This window comes from Chrysochloris asiatica, unplaced genomic scaffold, assembly GCF_000296735.1.
Source record: "Chrysochloris asiatica unplaced genomic scaffold, ChrAsi1.0 scaffold00163, whole genome shotgun sequence".
NCBI classification, from domain to species: domain Eukaryota; kingdom Metazoa; phylum Chordata; class Mammalia; order Afrosoricida; family Chrysochloridae; genus Chrysochloris; species Chrysochloris asiatica.
In genome coordinates, this window is record NW_006408681.1 from 6,723,356 (window position 1) to 6,735,896 (window position 12,541).

General features: G+C 36.9%; 1 protein-coding gene across 2 annotated transcripts in view; it reads left to right on the top strand.

The window, feature by feature from the left end:
* GRM5 (glutamate receptor, metabotropic 5) overlaps nucleotides 1-12,541 on the top strand; it is a 677,550-nt gene that overhangs the window by 486,938 nt on the left and 178,071 nt on the right. For both annotated transcript variants that reach the window (XM_006871218.1, XM_006871217.1), the window contains one exon: nucleotides 2,027-2,262. In XM_006871218.1, the coding sequence (XP_006871280.1) occupies nucleotides 2,027-2,262 (236 nt within the window). The remainder of the gene's footprint in view (nucleotides 1-2,026; nucleotides 2,263-12,541) is intronic.

Below are 12,541 nucleotides of genomic sequence, written 5' to 3' on the forward strand. Positions count from 1 at the left end.
TGGCAGCAATTGTGAGGTTGGCCCAGGACCAGGCAGTGTTTCATTCTCTTGTTCATAGGGTCGCTATGATTCGGTACCAACTCGATGGTACCTAACAACAAGCAGCAACAAGATAAATACCTGCCCTCACTTTTTCTCCAGTGCTCACCTGTCCCACTGGCAGCTTACTCTCAAACACTCCCCTATTTTGTATTCCATCTGTTCTTTCTCTCAACTTCTTTCACATCCTTTTTCTTCCCAATTTGATCTTAATTGGTTTTTGGGGAGGGGGGCAAATTTTTCCTGGATTTCCTTTACCATCCTGCAGAGAGCATTTACATTAATTCAAAGGAAAAAACAGATACAAAACACAAACTTTTTATATTTCAATGGTGGAGAGAAAGGTCCCTGGATGCTCCAGAGTGGACACAAATTTGATATACACATCTCTCATTTTACAATTTGTGTCTTACACATCTTTCGAGGGGCCTTACTGGTGAAGTGGGTTATGTGTTGGACTGTTAACTGTAAGACCAGCAGTTAGAATCTACTGCCCACTCCATGAAAGAAACATGAGACTTTCTGCTCCTGTAAAGATTACAACCTTGGAAACCCTATATAGGATCTCTATGAGTTGAAACGGACTCACTGGCATATAGCAGCAGCAGCGGCAGCAGTTTACATCTTTCAGAATAAGTTTCAAATACGTTTCCCATCATATGCAGTTGTTGTTAGGGGCCATCAAGTCACTTCCAACTCACAGAGACCCTATGCCAGAAGAATGGAACACTGTCAGATCCTGTGCCATCCTCGTGACATTTGAATCCATTGCTGCTGCCACTGGATCAATCCATCTCACTCAGGGGGAGGTCTTTTTTGCTGACCCTTCACTTTACCAAGTATGATGTCCTTCTGCAGGGACTGGTCCCACCTGATAACATGAGAGACAACATTCCATCATCTTCACTTTTAAGGAACACTCTGACTGTACTTCTTCTGAAACAGATTTATTTGTTCTTCTGGCAGTCTTAAACACTTAAGTATTATAATGCAAATTATTTTATTTCAAACTTTTATTTTGAAATTACTTTGAGTAATTCAACACTTTAAAAAGGTCTTGTACCAAAAAAAAAAAGGTCTTTTACAGGAGATTTGCCTAATGTTCCATGTGACCACTGTCATTAATTTTGGTCGCTTCTTTTAATAATTTCTTTCCATCACTCTAATATAAAACATGATTTCATATTGTACTTTTAAAATATATTTGAGAAGTAATCATGAGATAGGAAAGAAAATATGAATTATAGATGGCAAAGATCTTGGTTTGATACACTGAAATTAATAATTTAATAGACTAACAATCTTCTGCAGATATATATATTTTTTAAACCTTACTATATTTCACTTAAGGAGCTCTGGTAGAATAGTGGTTACAAGTTGGGCTTCTAATCATGCAGTCAGTAGTTTGAAACTTCTAACAGTTCCACAGGAGAAAGAGGCTTTCTGTTAACGTAAAGATTGACAGCCTTGGAAATCCTATCCAGGGTCACTATGTGTCAGAACCGACTCTACAGCACATAACCACCACCATATTTCACTTGTAAAATGTGAATAAAAACAAATATTATGTCATAGGCTGGTTAGATTAATATTAAGAGGTTTTAGTTTTATGATCATTATAATGATTAATATAATATAAAGGAAAAGTATATAAAGTTAATTTGTCCTAGCTATTAAAGTGTCAATAAATAGTGAGAATGGTGATATTATGCAGTTTCCATGTATCCAGTGTGTTTTGCAACCAGTAAAACTTCATGGTGAGTTGCCTTCTAGCCCACTTAGACTCAATGTTTTAATGCCTGTGTTATTGCACTTTTATCATAACACACTGGTATCTGAAGAATCACCTCAGTGGAATGAAATGTTGAACCATAGTGTGGCCTGGAGTAACCATTGAATCACTAATCTTCTCATAAGGAAAGCACTGAATCTTATTTGCTTAGAAGATATCTGTTGTGAGCTAAGGAATGTTTTGTTTCCCCCACAGTGATGGCTGGGCTGACAGGTATGATGTGACAGATGGCTATCAGCGAGAAGCTGTGGGTGGAATCACAATCAAGCTCCAATCACCTGATGTCAAGTGGTTTGATGATTATTATCTGAAGCTCCGGCCAGAAACAAACCTCAGAAATCCTTGGTTTCAAGAATTTTGGCAGCATCGCTTTCAGTGTCGGCTGGAAGGGTTTGCACAGGAGAACAGCAAATATAACAAGACTTGTAATAGTAAGTAGATTGTTTGTTTTCATTTAAAGTGGTTAAGGCTAAGGCTCCGATTTAAGTAAACTGTAATGGAATGGAAATAGTGACTGTAATCTGTTAGGGTGGAAGACTGTCACATAAATAATGGGTAGTACACTTTGAGGTCGTAAATGAGTTCTATGCTCATGAAGTCGAACATATCAGCGCAATGATTTGATTAATTGTATTTACATCATGCCAGACATTGGATATTCTTCTGTAAAATACTGCGATAAAAGGATCATGTAGACTGTGGAATACAAGCCACTTCTTGTCATCTTCGAGGACAGGAACTACCTCCTGCTCATTTCTGTTATCTTCAGACACAATTTCACATATGAAGGATTAACAAATGAATGTTGAAGGACACATCCAATTCTTATTTCTGTTCATAAACCATAAAAAAGTAGCAGGGATTTTCTATATATAATTGTGATGTTTCAGGAGACATAAACTGGGCCTCATAATTTCATTTAATCATGACCAAATATTTATAAGACCCACAGTATGCCAAATGTTACATTATTTGTAAGGGTACCAAGGTAAGGAAAACTAGTTCCTTCCCTCAAGTAGTTTAGTGTCTAGAAAGCGAGAGAATCATGGTAACAAAATGGCAGTTCATTGTTGTGAGTACTATGAAACAAGTTTGAGTAAAGGATTTGTTTATATTTTGTACCATGTCCAAAGCTGCAGGTTTTCATTCTAATACTCAGATAAAGTCAATGTTGATAAATATATGTCTGACAGTATTAAGGTTTGTTAAAATTTGTGGCCATTTTGTGTAGTAAGATCCCCATGTATAGTTTCCTATGAATGATACTTAAATGTTTCAGTTGGTAATGTCAGTGTCTTTATGTAAAATCCTGGATCACCAGAAAGCATTGAAACATTGGCTCTGACATCCTGGTTCATGAACCAATTCCATTCCATATGTCAGTGCAAAAATAAGGAAAATAGGAACAATGTACTGAGATTTTCTTTTTTAAAATAATTTTGTTATGAATTGAATGAAGGTTTACAGAGGAGATCATCAGTTTTATATTCACCAAATCTTAAACTTTGTTTATTACAATTGTAGATTGCAATGCCCTCCATGTATCAACAGTTTAACAGTATTTACATCTATTAACTATTGCATTCCTCCCTATGTCTCCCACTACTTTCATCTTTCTTAGGCTAACCTCCCAATTATTGTATATTGCCTATCCTGTTATCCATGTTAACCTGTGTCTACCCTCTAACCCATGAATGATTTTCCCTCCCCTGTCCTCTCTTAACCATCAACTATTGTTTCTTTTATTTAAAAAAACCTTTTCTTAACTTTTTACAACTTGGTCTCATATAATATTTGTCCTTTTGTGATTGACTAATTTCAGTCAGCGTTATCAACTCCAGCTTCATCCATGTTGTGAGGTGTTTTGCAGATTCATCGCTATTGGATATGCTTATTGAATAGGTTGCACAGTATTCCATTGTGTTTATATACCAAAGTTTGTTTAACCATTCTTCTGTTGAAGTACATTAGGCTGTTTCTATATTTTTAATGTTTCTCTTGTAGACAACATATTAATAGATCCTGTTTTCTTATCTTTTCTGTCTCTTGACTGGTGCATTCAATTCATTTACATTCAGTGTAATTATTCATAGATGTAAATTGATTGATGTCATTTTGCTGTGTGTTTTATATGTAAAGCTGCTGGTTTCTTTGCCCCACATAATTTTCTAGGCTGGTTTCATCATATTTGTGGGTTTTCTTTTCATTTCTTTTTTCTTCATTTCTGTTGGGTTATTGGTGGTGGTGGTGGTGTGTTGAGGAGTTGGTTCCCCCTCATGGGGACTGTGTATATAGGGTTTTTGAGGTTGTAAATCTCATATTTACAGAAAGCCTCATATTTCTCCCAAGGAACCATGGGTAGTTTCAAACTGCTGATCTTGTGGTTGGCAACCTGACTCTTAACCACTACACTACCAGAGCTCCTTTTTGTTATGTTAATATTTACTAAATCTTTCTAATTTTCCTCTTTTGATTTTAATGTAAAAGTGTATTAATTTTCTTTAAGGCTGCTCTGTAATTTATTTATATATTTGCTTTTCACTGTTTAAATAGTCTGTTTTATCTTGAAATCTATTTGACTTCCTAGCCATTTGGAAATTCTGTATGTACACTGTTTCCTCTTTTTGCTTTGTAGTTAACGTCATTATAAATTGATATCTCTGGTTTCCTATTTCCAAACTTTTAGATTTTTTTACTTAAAATACTTCTATATCTGGACTCCTGGTGTGGTACTATAGGATCTGCACTGGACTGCTAACCACAAGGACGACAGTTCAAACCCACCAGCTGTACCTCAGAAGCTCTTTCCAAAGTCACTATGAGTCAGGGTTGACTCAGTGGTACTTAACAACAACAATATATCTGGGTTGAGTTCTTGATGGCATTGTCATATATGGTAATCTCAGGCTGTTATCTGCTGTTGTTGATTTTCAATCCAAAGAACACCCTTCATTAATTTTGTAAAGTTGATAGGGTATTTACAAATTCCTCTAAATTCTGTTTATCAGGAAATGTCATAATTTCACCATCATATTTGAGATACAGTGTTGCTGGTTTATAATTCTTGGTTGGCAATTTTTTTTTTCCTATAGAGTTTCATAAATGTCATCCCATTGTCTTCTTGTATGCATGGTTTCTGCTGAAAAATCAGAGTTTAGTCTGTAGATAACTTTTTGTTTTTCTTGAGTTGCTCTCAGGATTCTTTCCTTGTCTTTGGTTTTGGAAAGTTTGATTGTGATATGTCTTGGTGATTTTCTTTTGGAATTTATTCTGTTTGAGGTTTGTTTAATGTCTTGTATGCTTATCTTCTAGTTTTTCATGATATTAGGGAAGTTTTCGTCCAAAAATTTTTTGACAATTTTGTCTGTGCTTTTTATTGTCTCATCTTGTTCTGTAATTCCAATTACACATAATTTGTTTTTCTTCATGGTATCCCATGTAACAGTTAGGTGTTCTTCAGATTTGTTGATTCTTTATCCTGATTGTCCTTCTACCATAGCAGTATTGAGATATTTCTCTTCTAACTCACAAATTTCAGCTTCTGTTGCTTCAAATTTACTCCTTTTCTCTTTCAATATAGTATCCATTTCTGAAATCTTAGTCTTAATTTCCTGGATTAATAATAGCATGTTTTGTATTCTTTCAAAATTTATATTCATTTTGTCTGTTTGTTATTCTAGTGGTTTCCTGAGTTCTTTTAAAGTTTTTGTTTTGTTTTGTTTTGTTCTGTATTCTGCTTGTTTTCCTCAATCTTTCTGTAAATTCTAATAAGGTTCTAAAATATCTTTCTTGTAACTTCTTTTTTAGTTAATTGCATTACCTTTTCTTCCTCAGAAATATTTTCTCACTCTTTATTATGGTCATTTGTTTGAGACATTCTCTCTTGTTTCTTCATGTGAGCTAAAATTGGCTATGTGTTGATGTGTTCATTGGCTCTCACCATCTGTTTCTGTGGGGATTGATATAGAATGGAAGTGTGTACAGTGTTCTTGGTCACTGTCTGTTCACCTCATTTTACGGTGAGTTTTGCTGGTGTTGGCTGCTGTCATTGATCGGGTGGTATAGCAGCTGATATTAACTTTGCCCTATGGTTGTAGCTGCAGAGGATATTGTGACTGGGATTTGTGGACACAGTTGCTGTCTCCTGTCATTTGGGAAAGAGGGAACACCTTCCACACACACAAGAAAATAAACTAAGAACTAAAAATTAAAAGAGAAAAAAATAAATAAAAACAGGCAAAACCAGGGGAAAAAAAAAAAGACTATAATAAATATAAAGACAAAAGAGGAACAAGGAAATGGAGCTACAGAAAATTACAATCAGATAGAAATAACATGGTGGGATAAAAAATCACTTAGAAAAACCAGGAACAGAAAAGATGAAAGGCAGAATAGTATAGGAAGATCAAAAGGTGAGATGTGCTATTTGACCTAGTGTCAATGGCTTGATAATCAGGACTTGACTAGAGGAAGATTTAAAAAATAAAACCACAAACTGTTTTTGATAAAGGAATTTCAGGGTAAATTTCTATAATTTGATGAACTTGACCTATAGTCATGGAGGTAGTAACTCTAAATACCAACAGAGAGGCAAGAGTCTTCACAAGTATCAATGCTATCCTCTCTGTATACAAGGAAGATAGATACAGGCAACTTAAATACTGACTACCTAAAATGAGGGGGCTATACAGGCACAAAGTGACTGGCTTACAAGATTTCAAGAGGGAGTTTAGTTTAACAGTTTGTGGGGGAAGAAAGAGTCCCCACTGAATAGTTTTCATCTTGTCTACATGGGTCTGGTTAAAAAAGATGAGGATACGATTATTATGATCCAATAGTGAATAATTGTTATCATGACTAATTGCGACTGTTTTAAATTGTAAAGGTTGAAGTTTTGTAATAAAAACGGGCAGTAGTTATTCTTACAGTCCAGAAACAAAGGACCCTAGGACCATCAAGGGAGAAGAGTACAAGTGATTTGCAAGACCTTAACTAGAGGAGCAGCGACACCATAGATGGAGGCAGAGATGGGAAATGGAGAGAGGGAGCAGCCGAGGACTCTAGATTCATGGGAAGAAAAGGACCAAAGGCTGGCATCCGGAGGCTGACTTGCAGAATGTGCCCTTTGGTAGTGTAAATTATTATATATGCCTGAGTGTTAAAAAAAAAAAAAAGAGCTAAAATTAATAGAGAGAAATACTGTTATCTGGTGGTACATGGAGGGGATTATAATCATTGTAGTGAAACAAGGTATATGATTTCTTGGATGTAAAACTGATGATCTGCCCTGTCAACTTTCACTCAATTCACAATAACACAGAAGAAAATAAGGAAAAATAAAGTCAAGGAGCTCACAATATGGGTGTGGGAGGAATGTGACAGCAGAGTTCCTGGCCTTAGGTGGTGGTTATGTGCCATGGAGTCAGTTCTGACTCATAGTGACCTTGTATAGGGTTTCCAAGGCTGTAAGTCTTTACGGGAGCAGAAAGCATCATCTTTTTCCCACGGTAGCTTTGAACTGCTGACCTTAAGGTTCACAGCCTGATTCATAACCACTACTCTACCAGAGCTCCTTGTAGAGTTCCTAGTATCCTCAGTGTTATCAATGTTCAGGGCACTCATTCTGGAAGTAGTTTGTGGAGGCCTGTGATAGAGTTGGGCTCAGTATCTATTAGGACTACAGAGCAGATGGGGAAAACATGACTGGTTCAATGCTGTTCTGGTGACTCTGCAGGTTCTGTAAGTCTAGAGCTGAGGCCACATGAATCCAGACACCAAAACAGTGCACCAAAGTGGTGCAGCAGCTCCTGCCTCCCACTGCTGTGGCTCCTGATCACATGGCTCTGAACTTTTGCAGAGCAGATTCTGCACTGGCAGTCGATAAGGGTGGAAATTGGCCACACTTCTGCTCCACTGGGATTGTGAGGAAAAAGAAGGAATCCTACCTTTTCAGTCGCCTATGTGAATCTGCTCCACCAGGCTTCCTTCTGTTGCCAAAACAGTTCACAAGATGGTTGCACTGAGTCTGGCTGGTTGTTCACGAGTCAGTCTCCCTCTCTGCTCAACTTCTCCTCCCATCAAGTACTCAATCCACTTATCTGTCCTTTCTTCTAAGTTCAGGGATCCACAATGTGCTTTTGAGTCTGTTTCATTTGGTTTCTCGTGTCTTTGTTGTAAAGGGTCTGTGTAGTGCACCTGCCTCATCTGCCATCTTGCCAGAAGTCCTATAATGAGCTTTTCATAAAGAACTTTCCCTCTGATGACATATCCATCCTCTGTTTTTGGTATCAGTTCATTCTTTCGTGAAATTATAGGAATAGTAAATGCTACCTTGTGATTATTTAAATATCATTACTTGGTCAAATAAGAACCTGGCAACCTTCTATCACTCTCTATTTGAGAAAACTGGAAGGAAGAAATTTGTTGGCCTAAGGTATACTTTAACAGTCAATGAAATGCAGAAATCAGAAAAGCCTTAGGTCAGAATATGCTTGCTTGTCTCCTAGTTTCAGACCTGGAAATTACTGTCCAACATCCTCTAATGCTTATTTGTTTCTTTTGTATTTATTTTTATTCTCATGAAAAAAAAAATGAGAGAATAAATAGCATTATAATTTATGCTTCACAATTGCATTTTGTTTTACAGCTAATTTTGTATTTTTTCACAGCTCTCTCAGGTTTCTGAAGGATACAAAATTCTTTTCTATCATGAGATTTGATGAGCATATTATGGCTCTGTGTTCTGACTCTGTTTGTATACGGATTACTTTATAAAGTAGACAGACTGGAAATGTTATAAAGGGTCTGTGGTAACTCTGGCATCATCACCCAGTTCTCTTGATTAAGGAGTTGCAAACAATCCCTAACCAATCTCATTAGGGCAATGTTTCCAGTTGATCTGTACCTTTTTATGTAACTAATGTTCTTTTATCATTCTCTTTGGTCTGAAATGTCTCCTCTTACACCAGGTTGTTGTTGTTGTTTTTTTTTTCCTGGCTCTCTTTTTTCTTGAGGTCTTGCTTAGGTATAATCTTGAAATTTTTTCTTAATTGATTTCCATGGAAACTTCTGTAAAATACTCGCTGTGATCCTGTTTCTGCACTGCTCTGTCTCTTTGAGCATCTTGACATGATCTCTCTGCTCAGAATCAGTTTCTAATTCAAGTAATTGACTGTGTTTTCAGTCCCTCCTCATAATCTTATCTGACACCAGAAGTGATTTTGTACATAGACACGAGTATTTGATATGTAGCACTTTTGTTCTTCTTCTCAAGCAGTAAAGCACTACTAATAAATATCTTTATTTTAAAGATAACAAAACCAAGACTTTGAAAGATGAAATCACTTGCTCAAGGTCATAAATATTAAACAGTAAAACTTAAAATTGAATTCAGATTTATCTAGAATTTAATCAGAATGCTATAGTAAAGAAATACAATATTATAGTGAAAAAATAGCCATCAAATTTGCATTATACAATAGTCAAAATATGTGGGTCAAGGATACTAACAATAAACATAATTCTTAAAATCAAGTCCCTGGGAGGTTCCATCTACTTCCTTTCAACTGTAGGCAGTTCCAGGTTATGAACTTCCAATTTACAGACAACTAGTATTTGTCTTTGGAGCACTGGCTCTGTTGGAGAAGCACTGGACTGATAAATACAGGTCAACAGTTTGAGTCCACCAGCTTCTCCACAACAGAAAGATTTGGCTTTCTGCTCTTACAAAGATTTAGTACCTCAGAAACCCTATACAGTTGTTAATTGAGTCAGCATTTAACAACTACAATACTTGCCCTTTAAAGTTATAAAACTATGCCCTCACTTTGAAAAAAAAATGAAACAATCCCTACTCAGAAAGAAGTCTTCATCACAAACACCTTCACTTGCTGTATCTGTAGCTTTTAAATGATTGAAAAGGCTTAGACTCTTCTCTTAGAAAATCAAAACCCATTGCCCTTAAATCAATTTTGATTCGTAGTAATGCTGCAGAGAAGACTCCAACTTCCCTAAAAGATTTCAAGGGCTATAAATGTTTACAGAAGCAGCCTGTCACATCTTTCTCCCAAAGAGTGATTGGTAGATTTAAACTGCTAACCTTTGAGTAAATAGCTGAGTGTTTAACCACTGTTACACCAGGGTTCCTTTCTATAAAGGTGATTGCCAAGGAAATCCAATGGAGCTTAGTTCCACTATGTAACACAGAAAGCTACCATGAGTCACAAGTGACTCAATGAAATAGGAAACATGCATGGTTTGTAAAATCAGATACCCAAATATTCACTAACTACAACTTTTGAGTTTATTTCCTTACTTATTCAACTTTCTCCATCCTCATTCTTATTATATGCTAAGTTGCTAAATGCCATCAAGTGATTTCCAACTCATAGCAACCCTGTATATGGTTTCTGAGGAGTGGCTGGTGGGTTTGAACTGCCAACATTTGCTGTTCAAACTGACTTTGCAGTCCAGCACATTATCCTGCAGCACGACACCAGGACTTCTACAACACATATAAGAGTTGACAATCATCTGACAATATCATTAATACCACATGCAAGTAAAAATTTGCTAAAGATAATTCTGAAACCACCGCAACTGCCAGAGGTACAAGCTGGATTCAGCCAAGGACATGGACCAAGGTGTATCACTGCTGAATTTGGATGGATCTTGATGAAACTAGAGAATACCAGAAAGATGTTTATCTGTGCTTTATTGACTACACAAAGGCTTTTGACTGTGTGGATTATGAGAAGCTATGAAAAACACTGTGGAGAATGAGTATTCTGGAATTGATACTGTGCTCATGCACAACCTGAACATAAACTCAGAGGCAGTCATTCGGACAGAACATGGGGACACTAAATGGTTTAAAATCAGGAAAGGTGTGTACCAAGACTGTGTTCTTTGCCCATACTTGTCCAATCTGTATACTAAGCAAAGAATCCAAGAAGCTGGATTATATGAAGAAGAACAGTATGTTAGGATTGTGAAAAGACACATTAACAACCTGTAATATGCAGATGATACAACCTTCCTTGCTGAGAGCAAAGAGGACTTAAAATGCTGACTGATGAAGGTGAAAGACTACAGCTTTCTGTATGGATTGCATCTCAATGTAAATAAATCAAAAATCCTCACCACTGGAACAATAAATAACATCATGATAAATGGGGGAAAGATTGAAGTTTTCAGAGACTTCAATTTGCTTGGACCCCCAATCAACACTCATGGAAGCAACAGTCAGAAGAAAATCAAACATTTTAGGCAAATATGCTACACAGGACCTCTTTAAAGTGTTCAAGAGCAAAGATTTCAGTTTGAGGACTAAGGTACGCCTGACCAAAACGAGGGTATTTTCAGTAGCCTCAAATGCATGTGAAAGTTACACAATGAATTAAAGAAGATGATAGAAAAACAGATGCAGTTGAGTGATGGTGTTGGAGAAGAACAATAAAGATGCCATGGACTTCCAGAAAAAGAAACAAATCTGTCTTGGAAGATGTACAGCCAGATGCTGTATGTTTCTCATACTTTGAACATATTATCAGGAGGGACCAGTACCTGGAGAAGGACATGCTTGGCAAAATAGAGGACAGGATAAAAGAGGAAGACCCCAACTAGATGGATTAGAACAATGGCAGCAGCAATACGAATCAGGCTGCTAATCTCACAGTCAGCAGTTTGAAACTATCAGCTGTTCCATGGGAGAAAAATGAAGATTTCTGCTCCCATAAAGATTTACAGCCTTGGAAACCCTGTACAGGGTCGCTATGAGTCAGAACCGACTCCACGGCACATAACAACACAACAACAACAACAATAATTATGAGGTTGGCACAAGGCCAGGCAGTGTTTCATTCTGTTGTGCATGTGGTCACTATGAGTTGGAACCAACTCAACAGCACCTAACAAGCGCAACAACGATGAGGTAACTGAAATAACATAGCTTGGGTCAGGCACACTGTAGTCCTCAAAGTGACTTCTGAGGTTTTGATACTTTAAAGAGGACTTTTCATCAGATTTGTCCAATGCAAGATGTTGCTTGGTTTTTGACTGTTGATTCCCTGAGGACTGCTTATGGATACAGGGAAAATAAAATCCCTGACAACTTCAAACTTTTGTTCATTTATCATGATGTGGCTTTTTGATCCTGTACTGAGGGTTTTCATTTTCTTTATATTGAGGTGTAATCCATACCAACCACCACTCATCTGTTAGTTTGTTGTACTGTGGTGGCTTGCAAGTTGCTGTGATTCTGGAAACTATGACATATGTATTTTAAACACCAGCAGGGTCACCCAGGATGAACACGTTTCATCAGAGCTTCCACACTAAGACAGATGATGAAGAAGGAGAGATGGAATACTTCTGAATATTTAGTCACGCCTGAAAATCTTATAAATAGCAGTGGAACACTGTCAGCACCAGATTATTGAATATTGAAACATGATGAAAAGCACCAGAATGTTGTTAGATATAGTGTCAAAAGATGAGTGCATCAGGTTGCAAGGCACTCAATATGTTGCTGGGGAAGAGCTGCCTCCTCAGAGTCAAGTAGACCTAAGTGACACGAAGAGAGTAAAGCCCTCGGGACCTTCATTTGCTGATGGAGCACAACTCAAAATGAAACAGCTGGAAACATCCATTAATAATTGGAATATGGAATCTACAAAGTATGAATCTAGAAAAATTGGAAATTGTAAAAAA